At 35.9% G+C, this 21,353-nt stretch overlaps 5 protein-coding genes and 1 long non-coding RNA gene across 10 annotated transcripts; 3 read left to right on the plus strand and 3 right to left on the minus strand.

Annotated features, from left to right (window-relative positions):
* Positions 1–573: 573 nt before the first annotated feature.
* On the minus strand, positions 574–5,589 carry LOC17900768 (eukaryotic peptide chain release factor GTP-binding subunit ERF3A). Of its 5 annotated transcripts, none has more exons than XM_006303889.2 (20): positions 5,500–5,589; positions 4,691–4,732; positions 4,542–4,616; positions 4,253–4,303; positions 4,089–4,142; positions 3,888–3,992; positions 3,581–3,692; positions 3,450–3,495; positions 3,244–3,315; positions 3,060–3,122; positions 2,813–2,967; positions 2,666–2,730; positions 2,432–2,519; positions 2,029–2,134; positions 1,829–1,946; positions 1,645–1,709; positions 1,392–1,556; positions 1,060–1,132; positions 890–958; positions 574–802 (listed from the first exon to the last, which is right to left on the minus strand). In XM_006303889.2, the coding sequence occupies exons 1-19, from the start codon at positions 5,501–5,503 to the stop codon at positions 912–914; spliced, it is 1,506 nt and encodes a 501-aa protein (XP_006303951.1). In that variant the 5' UTR covers positions 5,504–5,589; the 3' UTR covers positions 574–802; positions 890–911. The 5 variants fall into 5 exon arrangements, with proteins under 5 accessions (XP_006303951.1, XP_023645409.1, XP_023645410.1 ...); XM_023789641.1 differs by having other exon boundaries at positions 1,886–1,946; positions 2,432–2,582; XM_023789642.1 differs by having other exon boundaries at positions 1,645–1,744; positions 1,846–1,946; positions 2,432–2,582.
* A 1,112-nt stretch (positions 5,590–6,701) lies between these two features.
* Positions 6,702–7,481, minus strand: LOC17900578 (plastocyanin major isoform, chloroplastic). Its single transcript, XM_006303718.2, has one exon. The coding sequence runs from the start codon at positions 7,391–7,393 to the stop codon at positions 6,890–6,892; it is 504 nt and encodes a 167-aa protein (XP_006303780.1). The 5' UTR covers positions 7,394–7,481; the 3' UTR covers positions 6,702–6,889.
* Positions 7,482–7,866: 385 nt separating this feature from the next.
* Positions 7,867–8,694, plus strand: LOC17900335 (mitochondrial import inner membrane translocase subunit TIM17-1). The gene has a single exon (XM_006304117.2). The coding sequence runs from the start codon at positions 7,867–7,869 to the stop codon at positions 8,521–8,523; it is 657 nt and encodes a 218-aa protein (XP_006304179.2). The 3' UTR covers positions 8,524–8,694.
* Positions 8,695–9,245: 551 nt separating this feature from the next.
* Positions 9,246–11,314, plus strand: LOC17900366. Its single transcript, XM_006303664.2, has 9 exons — positions 9,246–9,541; positions 9,664–9,763; positions 9,844–10,168; positions 10,404–10,450; positions 10,557–10,628; positions 10,778–10,846; positions 10,930–11,010; positions 11,087–11,113; positions 11,153–11,314. The coding sequence occupies exons 3-9, from the start codon at positions 10,106–10,108 to the stop codon at positions 11,157–11,159; spliced, it is 366 nt and encodes a 121-aa protein (XP_006303726.2). The 5' UTR covers positions 9,246–9,541; positions 9,664–9,763; positions 9,844–10,105; the 3' UTR covers positions 11,160–11,314.
* Positions 11,315–11,849: 535 nt separating this feature from the next.
* LOC17899050 (tRNA pseudouridine synthase A) lies at positions 11,850–13,942 on the minus strand. The gene is made up of 2 exons (XM_006307051.2): positions 12,629–13,942; positions 11,850–12,534 (listed from the first exon to the last, which is right to left on the minus strand). The coding sequence occupies exons 1-2, from the start codon at positions 13,897–13,899 to the stop codon at positions 12,081–12,083; spliced, it is 1,725 nt and encodes a 574-aa protein (XP_006307113.1). The 5' UTR covers positions 13,900–13,942; the 3' UTR covers positions 11,850–12,080.
* A 4,168-nt stretch (positions 13,943–18,110) lies between these two features.
* LOC111828570 lies at positions 18,111–19,238 on the plus strand. Its single transcript, XR_002832391.1, has 2 exons — positions 18,111–18,679; positions 18,889–19,238. It is a non-coding gene; the product is annotated as an uncharacterized LOC111828570 (long non-coding RNA).
* Positions 19,239–21,353: the final 2,115 nt, after the last annotated feature.

Here is a 21,353-nt window from a genome sequence, read left to right on the forward strand (position 1 = left end):
TTTTGAATATTTTAGTTTGATTAAAAGTTTTGATTAATGTTATAGTTTTCATATTTACTTACTAGTCTTACTTATTACTTTTAAAATCTTTATACAAAGCTAAAACTAAATATATATAAGTATTATGATTTTGAAATCATCAAAATATCTATTAACTTTTGACTCTATCTTATACTTTAAAGTATTTTAGTTCCATGTTTTATTGGGTTAAAGTGTAAATAATTTATTTGGCTTTTATTTTTTCTCTTAAATTAAGTTAGTTTTATTGAATATTGATAAGTTATTTAAAATTTGATGCATTATTTTAATAGTAGACCTTTAAATATAGTTTTTAAAAAACTATTATGAACTTAGAAATTGATTTTTTTATCGGTAAATAAAGCCCGAAAAAGCCCGAAAAGCCCTGTAGCCCTGTTAGGGCCGGGCCGGGCTTTGAAATATAAGCTCGGAAATTTTTCGGGCCGGGCCAGGCCGGGCTCACATATATGAGGGGTTTACGGGTTTCGGGCCGGCCCGGGCCGGGCTAGCCCGATTGACATGCCTATAAATGACACAGTGCACACCGTAAACTAGTGATCGATTAATGAGATATTATTTGTAAAGCCGAATAGCTTAACCTAAAACCCTTTTACGATTGAGAAGAGTTGAGCTTGATGAATTTATACACATTCTTACAGTTTAAACCCTACATCATATACTTTGTTAATAGGACTTGGGTTTTATGGAACTCAGATTTCTTAGTCCGAATCATTCATGGAGCATTCTACTAATCTCCCTCTTGGTGCACCGCGAAAGCCGTCTCCTGCTTTTCAAAGAAACAGAACCTGGGTTTAGATTAGGCACTTTCATTTGCTGGTTCCGAATAACTGGTAAGCATAGGACTCCCAACCTTTTCTCTCACAAAATTTGGATCAAGCACTTGAGAGCTCAGTCACCTTTCCAACAGCAATTGTTTTTCCTGTATGTCATCCCAGATAATTTTGTAAATCCATGCACATATATCAAGATGAGTGAGTAAATACATTTTGCATTGCATTTGAGAGTCTCTGAAATCTTTACCTTCAGTTCGTAGAGTGAATCTTCCAAGTTGAGGGAAATCCGCAAATTTTTCAATACAAATCGAGTTCAAAACCTGCAGAGATACAAGGGTGAGAATTAGATAGATTCGACAACAACTTGGAAAGATATTGAATACGAAAGTTGTCTGGATGCTTTCAAACACTTCGTCTAAAGCTTCTGCCCATCTACGACCAATAAATTTTAAGCACTCATTTCAGGCAGTGGACGGGCACAACAACACACAATTACATCCAGGGACCATCACTAAAGCAAGTTCCAAACGAAATAACATTCCAGCTTTTCTTTTTAATTGGGATTAGAAGGAACCAGACCTGGATGCGGCACACAACAGCGGCACCATTTTTCACAAACAAAACTTTCTTTTTCATGGGTTTCCTTGTCTTGAGATCAATTTGGCTTTTCAATTCGACAATCTCACACTCCTCAACCACTGCATGGATGTGGAGAATTGCCTTGTAACCAGCTGTAAAAATAGCCTACAGGAGGAGAAAAATAATGAAGCCTACAATATCATTTTAAAACTGTATATACTCCATAAAAAGCATTCTAGAATGAGTGCCTTACGTTGTCAAGCAGCTCAAGGATTTGTAGTTGGGCAACAAACTCAGTAACAACAGGGACAGGTTTTACTGAGACAGAAAACAAAGAAAAACTCCAGATTGATACAGGCGTACAGCTACGAGAAGACTAGGATTTCAGATATAACCAAAATTCTATGAAGAAAAATATATTGCAGCATGTCCTGCACGTTTAACTTTGTCTTCATCATCTTCAATGCCAGTAATACGAACTCTCAAATTCTCACCAGGTCCTGCACGTTTAACTTTGTCTTCATCGCAATATATACCAACAACTTTCACATGTTCCTGCATGGATTCATGAAATTGATAAGGAATACATTAAGCTCGCAAACAAGTGTGAAATGAGAAAAGGGACAGCAAAAAGTACCTTGTTTGGCATAACAACCAAGGAATCACCCTCCCGAATGCTGCCAGATTCAACTTTTCCCATAACAACAGTTCCCATATCCCTAAATTTATCAATAATAGGCATCCTACAATTCATAAAATCAATTAAGATTAACAGTCTACAACATACAAAGATATGTTTACAGACTATAAATTATCTTCTATAAGACTACAGAAGACATGTCTTCCTAAGTGGGACGAAAGGCATTGCCAAAGTTAGAGAAGTTGAATGTGTTACAGATAACAATGCTAGAGATGATATTTTCCATCTAAAACATGAATAAACAAAATCCATGGATTTCCTAAATGCATCCACCAATAGTCAATAACAAACAACAAAAAAAATGAAAAGAGAGAAAAGAAAAAGGGCAGTGGCGGTTCACCTAAATGGACCATTAGGATCCCGTGGCGGAATTTCAATAGAATCAAGGACTTCAAAAAAGCTAGGGCCACTCCACCAAGGACAGACGTCTTGACCCATTCTCGTGTCCATATTTATTCCCATTAGACCAGATATAGGCAAGAAGACAACATCTTAACACCAAAAGAGTAAGAGAACAAATTGAACATGCCCTTAGACAATAGTTAATTTTTAAGGTTTACAGTTCATGTCATACCTTTCTTAGTGTTGTAACCAGAGGCTTTCAGAAATGGAACAATTTTTTGTTCTATTTCATCATACCTGCGTAGGATTTAAATAAATACAAGGATTTACAGAATACGAAATCATCAGTGACAAGGATTCAAAAGGTTAATGTAGTTACCTTTCTTTCGACCATCGCACAGTTGGATCGTCCATCTTGTTCACAACAATAATCAGCTTTGACAAACCAAATGTTTTGGCCAGTAGAACATGTTCACGTGTCTGCCCACCCCTCTCAAATCCCGTTTCAAATTCACCTTTTCGAGCTGAAATCACCTGTAACAGAGAGACATGGGTATGGAAGTTAATAGGCTTCCTACCGGAGAAGATAAATCAACAGAATACAAATAACATTTTATCCAACTAACCAGCACACCAATGTCCGCTTGAGATGCTCCACTGATCATAGTATGTACGTAACTCTTGTGTCCCTGTAAGTAAAAAAAAAAAGAGCACGAGAATTAGAACAGAACATTCATCCAACATAGATACTGCAATCCAGATTCCTCACATAAAACAAAAATAAATGGAAGACTATTTTAAATCCCTTACCGGAGCATCCAAAATGGTAAATCTAGTGCTCTGAGTTTCAAAGTGAGCCCTTCCGATTTCAACTGTTATACCCTGTAAATGTAGTAAATAAGCCATAGCTAACATAAAGCCAACAATAACCTTGATGGGATTTCCATATACACGATAACTCAATAAACACACATATTTAGCTAAAGAATAAACATTGACTAAAACCCATGAAGTACCTTGACCCTCTCTTCTTCATTTGTATCCATTATATATGCCATATACCTAGCACACACGGCAATAATAAGTTCGTAAATTAGTTAGAACGCAAGGTAGTCCTTATCTGTTTTAACCAATCAGGAACACTCACCAGCTCTCTCTACATTTGTCTTTTGCTTCCTTCTCATACTTTTGGATTTGTCGATCATCCACCTGACCGCTAAGGAATAGAATCTGTCCTCCAATTGTCGATTTACCAGCATCTATGATTGAAAATGATAGTATAAAGATTAAAGCGATAAGTCAGCCATAATAAACTTAAAAGTACACAGACTGAAAGCTGAAGACCAATGGGAATTTCAAAGTTGTGTTACATAAGCTCTGAAATCAAGGCGATTATCCTATAATGTCTAATATAACAAAAACATGCCCATGAAAGAATAAGAATTAAGACATACCGACATGCCCAATGAACACCACGTTCAAGTGTCGTTTTTTATTTGCTTCTGCTTTCTCTTCAGCTTCCTCTTTGGCAGCCTTCTCTTGAGCAGCTTTCTCTTTAGCTACGATTGATTAAATATATTAGAAGATAGGTCAAAGCTCAGGCAGAGGTACCAGAGAGATGAGACAAGAGCAGTATGAGAAGATAATCTACGAACCTTTCGCTGGGTTATGCTTTGTATGAAGCATTACTTGATCATGATCCTCAGAAGCTGAAACCAACAAAGTCCAAAAAAAGGAGAAATCAATCTTGTGGAAAAGCATAGATAAAGCAAACTAATTTGGAGCAAAGAAAAATAAAGGGACACTGATGATCCAGGACCTTGTTGCTCGTCAGGAACTGGGACTGATTCTTGCACCTCATCTTTCAAGTCTGTAAGTCAAGATACAAATACCTGGTTATTTTCTATGTCAACAACTCATCAGATATCTAGTTTTCAATCTCATCACAGTATAAAACATAAACAAATCTTTTCGATTTGTATGACTATTTCTATTGTAAATAGCCGCTGTAACACGGTAGGTAGATGTGCACGCAAACCACAGAGGAAAATTTAAACAGAACTAAAAAGGAACTGTAAACAAAACAAAAAGGGCATGCTGCAATAAACCTTCTGCTGCTTTATCCAATTTCTCAACTCCAACAGAGTTATGATTTTCTGGAGTGACAACACCATTGTTCTCATCTGCATATATTCACACCCAAATTTAGAACCATCGAAATAAGATATAAAATAATTAAGCTAGTTTTCTCTATCACCTGATGAATCAAGCTGCAATGCGCGGATCTCAGCCTCAAGATCTGCATATGTCAGAAAAGGTATGGAAAACAGGATATAAGAAGAAGAAAAAAGACAGTTACGAAAGCACATGATAAAGATTTTATTGGAAACAGACTAATAGTTACTATGAGGTGCATATTTCACACCCATGAAACAAAAATCATAATAATTAAACAAAAGTTAAGATGGCACACGCATAAGATTTCACAGAAAAGGAAGATTACGGTAACTCTAAATCCCAGAGTAAACTATAGTCAGAATAAAACATTCAACAACTAATGAATGAAGAAAACCACAGCTAGTTCACCTAATAGAAGAAGAGAGAAAGCTACTACTACTGAGAATCACAAGCCATCTGCTACATCCCTGCAGTTATGCTGGAAAACTATACAGCTCCTACTACAATTTTAACAGCGATAGCATAGAGATCCAGAAAATTCTCCAACTAAAATAAGACTATCATCTCCAACCAAAACGAACACAAAATTTGGCAAAAATTTCAAAAAACCACTAAATCCATCTGGAAGTTAAATTAACTCGAATTTCAAAGAGAAAAAAAAAAACACCCAGCTCAGCTAAACCCTAATCCGATTGCAAATCACACAATCCGATTACAGATTCAACTACAAGAGCAACAGATCAATAAACTCTACAATCGATGTGAACACAGTAAGGAACACAAACATTTCCAACCAAAAAACAGAAGAAAAGATACGATCGAACAAATAAGAGCAGTAATCGCATAATCTAGAAAGAGAGAAGACGCATAGAGCTTGGAAACCCCTACCCATGGAGGATTGTAGAAGGAGGAAGGATTTCTCGCGAAAGGAAGAAGAAGAAGAAGAAGCAGCGTTAAGGGATCCCCCCACAAAACGAACTAGTGTCGCTTCTAATATTTTGCCCAGCTGGATCTTTTCCTTATATATATTCCCGCTTTAAGTTTTCCTTTTTTCTCATCCGAAACTCACGTGTCAAGTTCTCTCTAGCTTTGAAGTACGACGACGTCGTTTCAAAATAAAAGGCCGTAAAAGCCCAAACAATAATTATTTACTATGGGCTGTACTGACCTTTGCAGCTCATTACAATGTGCTGATCAAAGGCCCAAATCCACGATTGTGACCAATGTGTGTGTGTTTTTTTTTGTAAACATTAATATACAACTTAAATAAATTCAGAAAAGGTTTATATATTGTGGAAAAAAATATATAAGACCCAGATACTTTTTTTTTTTTTTGTAACTATATTTTTTACACAGCAGAATCTTCAATAATGTTATATCTTTTAAATAATTTATTTCAGTTAAATATAGTTGGATGCAAGAAAACAAACACAAAGCACTAATGTAATATCATTGCTAATGAAACACTTATAAAGTTATAATCATGTCACCCTTTTTCCTTAGAGATCCCATTTTTTTCTCAAAATTCATATTTTTTAATGAAAAATTTATATCTTGGATTGTGACTGTGGTCCGTTTTTTTCAAAGAGAATTCAGTTATGGTCGGCAATAAAATGTTGGCAAGAAAACTATGACATTCTGCTCTGCCAAACAATTTACTATTAAATATAATTCTCGGAAATCATCTACGACGAGCACGGCACCGGTTCCACCGGACGTTACTGTGGATACACTAAAGATCTCCAGCTCGAGCGTATAAATGTGTATTACAACGAAGCTTCTAGTCAAAGATACTTTCCTCGTTCTGTTCTCATGGATCTTTGAGCATGGTACTATCCATAGTATCAGATCCGGACCATATGGTCAGATCTTCCGTCCTGATAATTTCGTCTTTGGCCAGTCTGGAGCTGGTAACAACTGTGCTAAAGGTCATTATTGGCAGTAACCAACATTGTGCACTATAGTCATTTTAATTGATATTTGTCTTAAAACTAAACTAACTAGAACAACCCTATAAAAACCGGCTATTCTAATATTATTCTTTTCTAAGTAATTTATCATATTCTTAAGAACCTTCATGCTTCAGGACGAGACATAAACTACATATAGTTATCATAAACCAAGAAGCAAACTATGGAACCAGTCACATTACAACAACCAAGGTCCATTGGATTCAACACTCTTTAGAATTACAAAACACATTATGTAATAATGTAAGAATGGGAAAGAAAAGCCTCTACTTGAATCCGAGACTCTCTCACTTTCTCACATACACATATTAGTTCACAGTGACTTTACCGACCATACCAGCACCCTGGTGCGGCGCACAGTAGAAGCTGTAAGTCCCAGGCTCGGTCAAAGCAACCTCGAAGGTCTCTCCGGCAGCGTTAAGTAGAGCTTGCTCGTCCATCGAGATCTTGGCGGCGTCGACGCCACTTGGGATCTCGTCCTCATCGAACACAACGTTGTGTGGGAACCCAGCATTGTTCTTGAACACGATCTTCTCTCCTTTGGCGATAGAGAAGTCGTTGGGAACAAAAGCTAATGACCCATCTCCTCCTCCCAAGAGAACCTCAATTGCCATGGCGTTTCCGGCCAAAGCAATTGAAGCTGCAGCTGCTACGGCCGCGACTCCGAAGTCCTTTAGAGATGACTTCACTGTGAGCTTCGGTGACGCAGCAACAGCGGTGTTGATTCTGACGGAGGCGGAGGATTTGATGGTTGAGGCTTTAAGGCCGGTGAAAGATGGGATTGCGACGGTGGCTGAAGTTACTGAGGCCATGATAATGGTTCTTTAGAGTGATGTGATAAGGTTTTCTATTTGCTATTCTTTGGTTCGATTGAGAGCAGTGTGAGGTTTATGAGTTTTATGTGGTGAGAGAAAGAAGTGAGATAGGACAATGGATGGCTCTCAAAGCAAGCTCCACAGACACGAGTTATCTGTAGTGACGCATTGTGATTGGTTGGGTTTAGATACTTGTGTCATGACGTGGCATTGTAAAGTGGAGAGCAAATGTCCACGTATTATGTGTCTGAAAAATAAGATAAGGTTCTCAAATGACGTGGTATTTTTATTTTAATAATGATGTGCGCGTATTGATTGACAAATGGGCCTTAATGGGCTTTGACCGTCGTTAAAAACGTGATGAACAAGATAATGAGTCACGGTCGGTCAGTGATATATTCACATATCTCCAAGGTTTCTCTTTTCTTAAACCCTAGAATTCATTTAGTTGTAAAGCAAAATTGAAACCGATGGGAACTCCAGAGAGTGCGAGAGAACCATGTCCCGATCGGATCCTAGATGACGCCGGAAGTGCGTTCGGCATGGGTGCTGTTGGTGCATCAGCGGTTTACCTCATCAAAGGGATGTACAACTCTCCCGCCGGCGCTCGTCTCTCCGGAGGCGTTCAAGCTATTCGAATGAATGCGCCGCGATACGGAGGGAACTTCGCCGTGTGGGGTGGTCTTTTCTCAACCTTCGATTGCGCCATGGTGTACGCAAGACAGAAGGAGGATCCATGGAACTCGATCATATCTGGCGCCGCCACCGGAGGGTTCCTCTCGTTGCGTCAAGGCTTCGCCGCGACCGCTCGTTCGGCTTTAGTGGGAGGTGTGTTATTGGCTCTCATAGAAGGAGCTAGTATCATGACCAACAAATTTGGGAGTGTTTTGCAGAACGAGCAGTTTATGGAGGGTGCTGCAGCTTCTGTACCGTATGGTGTGACTATGGGTCAGGTTTTTGGTCAGTCTGTACCGGAGACGACTTCTTCTTCTGGTTCTAAGGCAGGTTCGGGATCTTGGTTTGGGAGTTTGTTCAAGAAGAAGCAAACAGAGGATGATTCAGGGAGCAAAACTCACATTTTGGAGAGCTTTGATGCACCTCCTGTTCCAACTTACGAGTTTAAGTGATGACACTGAGGTCTAGATTTTAATTTTAACAGCTCGCATTTCTAGAATTATATATATTCTGCAAAACGCTTGAAGTTAGAACCTAATTAGAGAGCATCACTTATTTTATTATCTAAATTAGATTTGTACTCGGATGTGAGCAACGTTCATTGTAACTAAGCGATGTTGAAAGTGAAGGCGTTGTAGTTCCATTTGACATTCTCCCAATACATCTCATTGAACATGACTTCATTATTGCGTTTCACGGGCAATGCTGTTGTTCCATAAATCCAACGGAAAAATATAAAAAAAGATAAACTGAGATTTATGTGAGTGAGGATCATCGAATTGGATGAACCTTTCCTTATCTCATGGTACACCTTTTATTATTTGAAATTGCATGGCATATAGAAATCTACATAATTTGAGTGAAATATACACATCACAATTTCATCTAGGTACGTAAATAAGATTTACATAGTAAATTTTTACGGAGACAATTCAATATTGGTAAAGTGAAAATGTAAGATTCAACACAGGAAATCTGAGTCTGAACAACTACAGATCAAGCTTTTAATGCACATAGAAGACAATATTTTAAATTAACTAGTAATCATAAAATTAGACGGTTAATCATTGCATGTAATTGCAAAACCCGCTTAGCAAATCACACTCCCTCGGGGCCAAGTGCCTACGTGTCATTTTCTAATTTGCACAAAAATGTAAAATAAGTGGGTTCAATTAGATTTTTTTTTTCTGGGACACAAGGGCCGGGATACAAAATAGAAAGAAGTCGTACCAGGACGGAGTGTACGGAACGACGTGCCCAATCCCGCCGGGGAAGAACTACACCTACGCCCTTCAGGTTAAAGATCAAATCGGAAGTTTCTATTACTTTCCTTCCCTCGGATTTCACAAAGCCGCCGGCGGATTCGGGGGCATCCGTATCTCCAGCCGCCCATTGATCCCCCTCCCCTTCCCTCCTCCCGCCGATGATTACACTGTTCTCATCGGCGATTGGTTCACTACCAACCACAAGGTAACCTATTCTCCTCTTAAAATTCCAAAATCGTAACTTACTTCAAGTTTACATTGCTGTTACCCAAATGTTGTTTTACTTGTTAGGATTTACGATTGATGTTTTTGAAAATCTCTGTATAGGCATTGAGAGCACAGCTCGATAACGGCGGGAAGCTTCCTCTTCCCGATGGGATTCTCATCAATGGCCGCAGCAGTGGTGCCATACTCAACATTCAATCAGGTTTGGCCTTTATTTGTTCATTTTGCTCGTTAGTTCATATTTGTGCTGAGGAAGTTATGATGTTGATTTCTTCCACACAGGTAATACGTATAGGCTGAGAATATCAAATGTAGGATTACAGAACTCCCTCAACTTCCGCATCCAAATCCACATGATGATGCTGGTTGAGGACGAAGGGACACACACCATTCAGACTTCATTCTCCCAGCGGACACCCCTTTGAAACTTACTGACTACTTCAAAATACACGGTGTATACAAGCTTGGAAGCATATCTGACCATCCCCTGAACAGAGCAATTTTCCCAGTCACATCTGTCTTGCAGGCTGATTACAAAGCCTTTATGGAGATAGTTTTCGAGAACTGGGATAATATTGTCCAAACCCACAAGGTTCATATCACTATGGTATGGTCGACCACTTTATCTCCACTACTTCAGTGTATTGCATAGATGTAATACTTATTTTAAAGTGCATATGCCTCCTTGAGTCCTTGTGATGGTTTAACATACGCTTTCAGGATCTTGTGCCCATGTACATCAATTTCTTACAGTTTTTGTGGAGATAGTACATTAGATCCCTCTGGATCAAACTTCAGAGTCTCCAAATGCCATTCATTAACTGTATTATATGTATATGCAGACGCAGAGAATGGATCAAATTCTATTTCAGAGAATTCATTTGAAAAGGTTGCATGTTTAACCCATGGATTTATATTGAGTAAAACATTCTTATGTCCGGTTGTCATTAGTTGGCTAACAAAAACTCATGTTTTCTTCTTTCTTATATTACCAGGTGTATGAACCATGCATCTTTTCAGTTCATTGCAACAAGATGCCTATCTTTTTTAGTGGTAGATACTTTAAAGTAAGTCACTGTTTTCATGTTTTTGAGGCAGTGTTTGTAACTTTGATTTGTGTGTAAAATGTAGTTTGGTAACAAATATATTCCGTGATGACCGAGCATAACCTCTTATTGGAAGATCTATGATTGATGGTTTGATCTTATCCTTGCAGTACTCCAGAAATGTTAGTCAATCACGATGGATTATTGATGATGAAAGAATGGGCGAAGCGTCTGTTGAGGTAGTAGTTTCTTAAAGGTCATCTGGATTTGTTTATATTATTCATAAAAACAGTGACTTCAATCGATGTTTATATATTTTCAGGAGATACTTGGTGGAAACATTCTTCCAGCATGCCTTGGGGATTCCTACAAGTTCCATGCTGCTGGCAGAGAAGATTTTGATGTGAGAGAATTACCCTTGTCTGCCATCATATTCATATTCAACAAGTTTAGGCTGATAATATAAGAGTTCTCTTCAGGTACGGATGTTGGGTTCAGGTAGACCTTTCTTAATCGAGGTTCAGAATGGAGAAAGATTGTAGAAATTCTTGATTTGAATGGTTTTATGGTGATATTCCCTAAGATTAAGATTAGACACGTTAGCATGTTAATTAATATCCAACCAATCCTTATTTAATTATTTTCAACATTAAAATGTGGAAACATATAATTATATAAATGTTTTTCTTAGAAAGACATTAGTCACATCCGCAGAAAAAATGGTTTACTATGAGCATGGAGCAATATACAATATATATCTTTAGTGTCTAATTAGAAAAATATTATCATAGAAAATGAACGTCAAAATTATTATTTTGGTAAAAGATCTCTATAGTATACTGTATTTCAATTGAGGAAAACGTACTATGAAAATGATTTTATAGCGCAATTGCTAAATACATGAAATAAGGTGCAAGTATATATGTAACGCAAAAACCCATCCATTGGACTAAAAACAGATTGAAGATACAAATGAAGTCATCCATCATAAAAGAAGAGCAAGTTTAGGTGTCGACAAAAGAAAAAAAGAAGAAGCAAGATTTAGGATAATTTATTAATTAAATTTAGGCATATATACACATTTTAAAGGTCCAGACGATAGAGAAAAGAAAACAAACACGATGGAGATGATTACACGTGGCAGTTATTGCCATTTTTCTTGGTTATGTAATTTATTATATATATATATATATATACTGTATATGTTATACGTCGGTTTTAGTAATTGGACAACACTCCCAATGGCAATAGCCACTTTTATTCGGTAACTTCATAACATCATAATAAGATCTAAATGTCGTAAAACACAACTTGAACTTTCAACATAGATACTAGTCAAAGGATACATGGAAACAATGTCCAAATCTTTCTTTTTCAATAACGCGCCAAGTCACTCATCTGGCTCACTCGTCCGGTTTGGACCTGCGGTGGATGCTTCCACCTGAATCCAGTGATCCGCAGACAACAGCGGCTTCACCCGGCTGTGTTCTCTTCTAGTGTTATCCTCTCTTCCATAATTTCTCCTTCAGAGGCTCCATCATTTACCTTATCGACAACTAATAGCTCTGCAACGCAATTAGTGTTCTCTTTCACTGTCATTTTCTCCTCATGGATCTTTTGTTCAGAGGCTTCATCAATCTTCTTATAGACAATGACTTCCTCCGGTTTGAACTCATTCCTTCGTAGATCAGGATAGTTTCTATGGTTCAGCGAATGCAACCAAATAGCCACAGCTCCATCTTTTTCTTCAGCTGAGCCAATATGAGAGTAAACATGTTTCCATTTGAATTCTTCAGCTACTTCCTTGTACTCTTCCATGGACACCTCCTCATGACTGCCTTTAAACCTTTTGTTGTAAGACGTGAAGAAGCATTCATCAAGGTATAATCCAACTTCTGGCGCCATTGGTACATTTATTCGCACATCCCTGGTGAAGAGTTACCAATTTCCAATATCAAAACAAATTAATACCCCTCAAACTATTATACATTCAGGGAAATAGTAAGAAACAAAAAGCTTACTTCTTGAAAGCAGTTTCGATGAGTGTTTCAGGAGCATAGTTCCTCATGACAGCAACAGCAAGTCCAATCATTTTGCGGATTTGATGAAGCATGAAGCTCTGTCCAACAACTTCACACTTGACAAAATCTTTTCCATCGAGATTAATCACTGTGTTTGCGTTGAAAGAGAGAATGTAGCGATTCGCAGCTGGGTCTGCTGCTTTCGTTCTGGTGGTGAAGTTGTGGAAGTTATGTGAACCAACATAATAGCTTAGTATTCTATTAAACCTCTCTTTTTCCTTCTCTCCATAACAGAAATTGCCCTCTGTCATGTCTCTTCTTTCCTTATTTTTCATCTCTCCCTTAGCCAAAGTATCCGATTCTTTCGAAGAATCCAAATTCAATTCTTCCATATCCTCTGATTTAGAGCTTGAATCAGGGGTTTCCTCTGTCACAACACGAGCAGCTACATCAGCCCCATCTAGAACTTCCGAGTTTAGGTTATCATCTCCATTAGATACACTCGAGCTCAAAGCTTCAGACTTGACATCATCAATTCCTAATGAATCACAGTTGCTGTGCGAAATGTCTGACTGAATCTCCAATGATTTTGCATCACAATCAGTGTCTTTCCCCATAACACCAACTGGGATCTTATAACCATTCTCAGAGCACTCTACACATTTGACATATTCGTAGCCTAAATCCGTTCTAACCATCTCAGCTTCGCTATGTACGCATGGATCCAGAGCAAAAACCGGGATAAGATACACATACCTCCTCCGATCACAGAATTTTTTGGAGCTAAACGACGGAGCCACACGCTTGTACCCAAACACACGAATCTGATCAGGTAGATTCGAATTGAGCCGCTCCACAAATCCAGGCGGATCAACATAGAAACGACCAGAAACCACCTGTCCCACCGCACTCACGCCCTTATCGGTTCGAGCGGATCGTGCCCACTCGTAACTTCGAGGCTTGTTTCGGTCAGCCTCCGGTACGGCTCCGGCGTGGAACAGAGCCTCTTCGAGCTCGCCTTCAATGGTTTTGGCTCCAGGATTCTTCTGCATTCCCTGATACCCTACTCCACAAAACGCAAACACGATTGCAACTTTCCGCCGCCTATATTTCGGCTTTCTATGCTCAGCGACGTTGCTTCCGCCGGCGGCAGGAACCGACGAACCTGTTTCATGGCCGATGGTTGAAATCTTGACCTTCTTCTGGTCTGGTTCTCGATCAGGAACCTCTTCTTCAGGCAATTTCTCGATTTCAGGCTCCTGATTCTCCATTTTCACCACAAAGTGTAGATAGTTCTTTGCTACAGTTAAGTTTAGTTCTGTACCCTCGTAGAACCCTAGAACTTAGAAGACGAAGGAGTCCCCCCTTTACGACGTCGTGTTACTCAGCCTCGCAGCTAAGAACTGGGCCTTCAGGGGTCTAATATCCTTAGTAATATTGGGCCTTTAAACCCATCTATTTTTTAAACAATTGGGACTGAGTTATTTTCCCACACATTTGAGCAACAGTCATATATATATTCAATACTTTTAGGTTTTTTTTTCTTTCTTTTAACATTAAGATTCACATTATGTTCATTCGTTAGTAGTTGCAATAAGAAAATTGAGTTCATGATCATCATTTTTCAAGATTAAGTTCATTCGTTAGGTCAAAGATTGAAAAACAATGTTAACTATTTATCTTACCCTAGTATAGAATAAAGATATGACTCGTCGTTAAACCATGAGAATTATTGATGTTATAAAATGAAAACATAATAGAGATATAGGAGAGCAATAAAAAAGGGTAAATGTACGAATAGGATACACAAAAGTTTGGTGATGTGAATATTATATAGTCATGGGACTTCATGATTCATGTTTTGAAATCATATAACAAAAAGCCAATCTTTTGTGACATCTTATCATTTGACGTTCGACCCAACCCAACACTGTCTTTTCCATCCTTTATCCTCTACGTTCTTTTTTTCAAAAAAAAATCTGCAATCGTCATTATTTTCTTTAGAAATGTGTATTTTCTTTTTCATACGAATATGAAATTAAAAAATATATATATATATACATTATGTGTCAATAAATACTCGACAACTGCATAAAGAACATATCAACTTATTCATTAAATACCTTCTGCATCACGTGATATGCTGTCCTAAAAGATTTGTAATCATGGATTCTTACACAGATCTCCCCAATTTATATAAAAGGAATAAAAGAAACTCAAACTTATTCGTTCCCTTCTTGTAATATATGATCAACCCATGCATACCCATGTTAACCATATCAAAACATTTTGGATGCAAATATTACACTATTTTTTAAGTAACATACTACCAATTACTGAAGTATTTAAAATACTAGTATATATTCAGTTATAATTTCTTCTTCTAAATTATAATATTTAATAAATATAAAAATAGTAATCAAATGTTTGTATACGGATTTGAAGAAATACACATAAAAATTATACTAGTAAATGACGATAATGATGATGATGATATGCATGAGAGTGTCTACGCATGCATAAGGAGAAAAGGTGAAAAGGAGGAAATTATAAGTTCGCCAAAACATAATTATGATTTGCGCGGACGCCTTGTAATTGCTCTTCTTTAGTATTTAATCCACTAAATCTCACTTTTGCAAAACTTTCTACCCGAAATATTTATTGAATCGAAGGAGTTGAAACCTTTAAGATGTTTCAGGTTTGAAGTATTTATTACAAACCAAAACTGTTTTTGGATTTGGATGTTTCAGTATATACCTCTTTGTTATTTATACTACATTTACCAAAGTACTTTTTTGTTTTTTTGGGGTTAAAACGTAGTAGTACTTACCTAACATCCTATCACAAATAAGTGAGCAAAATGGATATTAGATGTTTTGAAAAATAAGTTAACAAATGGTAGATGTTAGATACATGTGCACAAAAATATGCTTGGTAATTGTTGTTTGCGCAGATAAATTATAAGCTTTCATGATAATAAAGCTAGCAATGATAAATTTAAGACGACGACTAGCCATTCATTATACTGTGGTGACCTGCGTAAACATGCAAAAATTTAAGACTATTATTTCAAAAGATTGTTTTTGTAAAATTACCTTTACACATATGTATATATATATACCTAAATAAACGGAAACTAGTAAATTTTGCATATTTATTGGCCGATTTATGTCAATGTGGGATATGCATGGGGTTTTTTTTTTTACGTTCAAAGTGCATCTTCTAAAATAAAGACATGAACATATAAATTAATTTGACGTCCACAACGATTCTTGTAAAAGTTTTTGCGTGAAATCGTTGTACAAAATTTAATTCATTTCACATTTGTTAATTTTGATTTTTGAAAATACCAAGTTAATAAGTAAAAAAAAAAACTTACAATACAGAAGTTGAATGCAAATAGCCTGTAATGCTCTGGAAAGCAGAAAAATTTGAGACTTTTATTAAATGATTCAATCATAGCACTGACATCTTCACAATCCGACAAACCCGATATTTCAGTTTTTTTTTTTTTAATAACTATCATTATTATTGAATGAAAATAAATATCAAACCCATTTTCGGATTTCTTTTGCATAAGGATGTTCAACCTAATTGCGTAGATCAGCTGAAGAAATAAACTAAATTGACAGACAAATTAAATCAGTGATTTCTCTTATAAAACTAGTGCAGTTTCTTTCTCCCAAATTGGTAAGTTATCAGAGTCGACTAAATCCATCAAACCGTGAAACTTTGTCAAGAAATAGGAATGTTGATTTGATTTTAAAATATAGTTAACTTGAAATCTTTATAGCAAGGAAAAGTTTATCAATATTTTGAATTTACTACTTTTTTCACTTGTGAAAATTAATTTGAGAGAGTAGATAGGATAGGGGAGGTGTTGTTGCCTGATGGCCAAAAATAGGGGAGGTGGGTTGAATTCAGGCAATAAATAACGAAGGAGTAGTACGTATTATTATGAGTTGGTGCAATTAATGTATCGTGAAGGTGTGCATGTATTATTGTTCATACGGATTTATGACGATACTAACGCCACTTTTTATGGAAGTTTGTTCCTTTATTCACTTAAAAGTTAAAACTAATACAATTAGAGAAAAATGTTGTGTGGGAATATTATAGTATTAAACAAAAAGCAGGGATTTGTCGAAGCTATTTTGTCTAGGAGCATAAAAAGGAGATTATGAAGGTCGTGGGTGTGATGAGTGCGACACATTTATATATCAATCCACGGTAGGGAAAGATGTTTCTTTCAATTACTATTGCGAATCTGTAATGTTCCAACAAATTATTCATATTGTAGTATTAGACGTCAAGAAAAAAGAGAAAAGAGATTGTTACCATTGTCAACCCTAAAGATTTAAACCTTTTTCAAAATGAGCCTATAACCAAGGTTGGAAGTCAAATAGGTTTAACCTTTAGACGTCTTTATTGTTGTTAATTCATTTTTAGTTTTTTTTCTACCATCCAAGATGAACCTTGGATTCTGTAATCCACTCTCTCTAGTGGATTGGTAAATGGACCCATTATATGGAAGTTGTCTCGCACCGTCGCATGAACCAGAAGTGAGAAAATTGTTAAACTCGATCATATCAACATGATCCGCAACATTATACTAAACTATGTACCAATATATAGATTTATTACTCGTTTATTATGCACTGATGATATACATTGCTACGTTTACGTGTGGATATATATAAATCGGTACCGTGCTTTCGGATTTATTTACGTTACTATTAATCATTTTAATTTATTTATTTATTAGTAACGGTTATAATGATAATCAACGTGACAACAACATGCACGGTGCTACTCACGCAAATTTTTGGTAATCTAATAACTAAATTATTACAATTCATTCAACATGTTTAGTTTTGTATTACAAGTTTGTGTACCTAATATATATGATGAAAGTCAAGAAAATCACATATTATGAAAATCGAAACCAAAAGTAGCAATTACTCGACTTCAAAGTTAGATATAGGTTAGATTCCAACACTTTAGTTTGTTTTATATTCAATATTTATGCTCTTGAGTCTTGACAATGAGTTGGTATAAAACGAGTACGAACAAGACTTGATGCTTGTCGACAAAAAAAAAAAAAAAAAGAACAAGACTTGATGCAATTGGTTTCAGCAAAAAAATCCATTTATTAGTGATTTTTAGAAAATACTCTAAGTCATTTAATCAATATTATATTGTTCCATAAAACTTTATATTTCTGGTGTTAGTTATTTAATAGTAAATTATCTTTTTGGGTTACACTTTGTACATATTGCCAACGTCAACGTTTCTTTAGCTATGGGAAAACGGTGAAAGAAAAAAAGAAAAGAAAACAAAAGCAAACGGAAACGGTAGGCGCAAAGGTTATCCCCGTTGAAAGGTTGCTAACTATTTTTAGTTCTTTAGTAAAGATCTCACCACAAGAAAGAAAGAAAAAAAACTATTCACAATTTCTTCTTTTTTATAATCTCTCTCTCTCTTTTCAACCATTACCTGTTGATGTTGTTAGATCTGAGGTCTATTCTCAAATCCGAATCCTTCGATCTCTTCTCTTATTCCATCACAACCTTCTAGGGTTTTAAGCCTAGCTATATATATAACCCTTCATAAAGAGAACTCTTATTCATCTCTCTATGATCTCTTTCTCTCTCTCAGTACCAATAAATATCACCACCTTCCTTCTCTTCCATCACTATTCCATTTATTACAAGACTCCTTTGTGTCTCTCTTCTCTTCGTGTAGTAAATACAATCTCCTTGAAGAACATTGGAAACAGACCGGATCTTTCAACTTTTGTTCCTTTTCATGAGGGTTTGACTAAGAGTTTCTTACAGACTTCTTTGGCATTCTGTCCACCTCCTTCTATACATATCTGCATGTATATATATATGCCATTTTGTGTGGAAGAAGGAGGTGGGTATACTGCCAATAGAGATCTGTTAGGGTTTCTTCGTAAAACCCTCTTGATCGATATATAACTTTATCAATATCTTGAATCTGACGATCTTGTTTTGTTTTTGTTGACGATGACGAGCTTCCATGATTGAGGTAATTTTTCGATTAACCATTGTTTCGATTCAGATATATTTGGATCTCATGCTCCTTTTGCGTTTGAGCTATAAAAGTCGTTTTTGATATGTGTTCTTAACTGTTCTATATGTCGAGCTTGCATTACATTTTTATGTTTTTTTTTTTTTAAAGCCCAATATAATTAAGCATAGACATACATAACCGTCGTCCTTTTACCTCATTTCTAGTGTGTAACATCTGGACTATATCGTAAGAAGGTTGACTAGTGCGAGGTTCATATGTTTCGGCTTCTAGGAAAAAGGTTAAAACACTAGTAAGAAAAAGAGACTAGGACCCAGAATTTCAAAAAGGTAATCAAGGTTTTGTTTTACTTTGAGAAATGGTAATGTGGGAAAGGAGAGCATCTTGTTTTTGAAGTCCACGGTGTTATTATGATGTTCCCTTTGTTCTATTTGAAGTCGAAGACACAGTATTAGAGATTACGTGTACTCCTTCATTTGGTATCATTTCTGACCTATATATACAAAGCTATATTCTGATCAAGATGAGTTGGATATAATGCATATTTGTTCCTTGATTCTAGGTATTTGTCATCTCTAGGAATAACAAACAAGCAAGTCATACTTTTATTAAAAATTTGGGTATGCATGTATCACATTAATTTACAATGCTGGTTAGTAGATGGCTCTATTTTGTTCTTTACTTATTCCTTGATTTTATAGAACAAACTATAATTAGATTAATATTAAACTTCGTCTGATTGAACTATAGATCTCCATTGTCACTGAAACCAAGTTTACAGAGATCCATACTTACTGCAGAGATCTAATTAGGGTAATGTGGCTTCTGGTTTCAATTTGCGTTAATTATACTTAGAAAATAATTAGATGATATATAAATTTGCACATTTTTTTATTTTTTTTCTGCGCAGCTGATTATTTAGTTAACATTAAAAACAAAGTAACGAGCTTTGAATTAGTAATGAAAATAACATAAAAACGTACGTGTTCTCCAGATCAATACATCGTATCTATATTTAATTTGTGTAATTTTTTATTTTTTTTGGTAGTGTGCATGGAGCCAATATGAAAGAGGCACTAATTAAGGATCATAACATTTTAATTTGACACGAAGGTGTGCGATGAATATCCGGAAGATATGATATTGCTCTCTCACTTGATCAAGGCATTAGTGAAGATATCATAAAGACTAAAGAGGAACTCACTTATCAAGCGAGTAAGCCACATAATCCGAAATCATTAATATATGTTGTCTCGTGCATGACTCTCATCTTCTATAAATTGTGTTTAAATGGGTGTTATGTATTCAACAATCTCTCCATTGGTGGGGGTGAACCAATCTGCGGATTTAATTATATATAGTAGTACCTATAGGGTTCACATAAATGATTGTGGTAACCGATCGATTGACTTTATTCTATGGTTTTCAAATTCTTGTAAAGTTTGCTCCACATAGTAATATTACACCACTCGATCTGGACGTTTTACTTTAAGATGAAATTGGTTTTCTACGTATTTTACTTTCGGTTCAAATTTCTACCCAAAAAAAAATTATATTCAGTTTTAGCTATATGTATGGATTTGTATATGTTAAGAAGCATAAATATTTTTATTTACAACATTGTTAAATGATATTGAAGAAAAACAAGACAAGCAAAACTATTAAGCAAAATGTTAATTAATCTGTAAATGAGTTATTTTATGCATAAGTTTTCATTCTAGTTAATTATGAGTCGATTTTAAACAAATAGCGAAAATATGGTTTTAGGTAAAGGTTATCGACTATCTCTATAATCTAACAATATCATTTGTGGACGGACTGTCATAAAAACAAATCAAACTTCGTTGGTGGAGCAAAAAAGTTTACATATGGGTTTCCGGAAAATGGGTTCCAATCAGTTTATAAGCATGGGCTTCTTCAAGCCCGGCAAAACAAATTTATAGAACTAACACTATTATATATTAGCAATGTAGAACCACTAGACACGGATCACAAAAGCTGATTAAGATCAAATACTAGTTGTTTTTTTTTTGAGTCTGAAACTTGTGTGCCATTATAAACTACCTAACCTTTGTATATTATTTAGAATAGTAAAAATATATATAAATTGATCCACATACACATGACTCCTCCTTTACTAGAATCAAACTACCACCAAAGAAAGCTAAGAACAAAGAATGGTTTGGATTTGAATCCTTGAAAATATGAATAAGACTTGATCGTTCGACCATACACATTTTTGACATTTCTTCTTATTTGTGATATATATATTTTTATAGTAAAGGCCGATTTGCTTTTGTGTACGATAGCAATCAGCTCTTTCAAAGTAATATATACTCAAAGACAAGGTTTTTAGCCAGACGTGTACAATTATTTTAAATTATATTTAAGCGCAGATTTAACTTTAAATCATCTTTTTCTTCTTCTTTGTTGGTCGTAGGATATAACTCTACGAACTCAACTGCGGGGTGAGACTAAGACCGGATCCCAGATACTTGCGAACCTTGCTAAGCGTGTGATGAAGCCTCCCACAGTTTTTTAAAAAAGAACCAATAACAATGTAAGAAACAACTTCACTATTAAAAATTTATAATTAAAAAAAAAAAAACAACTTCAGTGTGATGCATAAACGTTCCAAATTATTAATTTTTAATAAATTGATTGGAGGGTG

Source organism: Capsella rubella, unplaced genomic scaffold (assembly GCF_000375325.1).
Source record: "Capsella rubella cultivar Monte Gargano unplaced genomic scaffold, Caprub1_0 scaffold_1, whole genome shotgun sequence".
NCBI classification, from domain to species: Eukaryota; Viridiplantae; Streptophyta; class Magnoliopsida; order Brassicales; family Brassicaceae; genus Capsella; species Capsella rubella.

What these genes read in the sequence shown, in the direction of transcription:
- LOC17900366 (XM_006303664.2), top strand. Translation starts at nt 10,106, where the DNA reads ATGGAGATAGTTTTCGAGAACTGGGATAATATTGTCCAAACCCACAAG. An exon ending in ACAAGGTTCATATCACTATG is followed by an intron (nt 10,169 to 10,403) that starts GTATGGTCGACC and finishes ATGTATATGCAG; the next exon opens with ACGCAGAGAATGGATCAAAT. An exon ending in TGGGCGAAGCGTCTGTTGAG is followed by an intron (nt 10,847 to 10,929) that starts GTAGTAGTTTCT and finishes ATATATTTTCAG; the next exon opens with GAGATACTTGGTGGAAACAT.
- LOC17899050 (XM_006307051.2), bottom strand. Translation starts at nt 13,899, where the DNA reads ATGGAGAATCAGGAGCCTGAAATCGAGAAATTGCCTGAAGAAGAGGTT. An exon ending in ATCGAAACTGCTTTCAAGAA is followed by an intron (nt 12,535 to 12,628) that starts GTAAGCTTTTTG and finishes ACTCTTCACCAG; the next exon opens with GGATGTGCGAATAAATGTAC.
- LOC17900335 (XM_006304117.2), top strand. Translation starts at nt 7,867, where the DNA reads ATGGGAACTCCAGAGAGTGCGAGAGAACCATGTCCCGATCGGATCCTA.
- LOC17900768 (XM_023789642.1), bottom strand. An exon ending in AAGCGGACATTGGTGTGCTG is followed by an intron (nt 2,968 to 3,059) that starts GTTAGTTGGATA and finishes TCTCTGTTACAG; the next exon opens with GTGATTTCAGCTCGAAAAGG. An exon ending in ATTACTGGCATTGAAGATGA is followed by an intron (nt 1,745 to 1,845) that starts TGAAGACAAAGT and finishes CTGTACGCCTGT; the next exon opens with ATCAATCTGGAGTTTTTCTT.
- LOC17900578 (XM_006303718.2), bottom strand. Translation starts at nt 7,393, where the DNA reads ATGGCCTCAGTAACTTCAGCCACCGTCGCAATCCCATCTTTCACCGGC.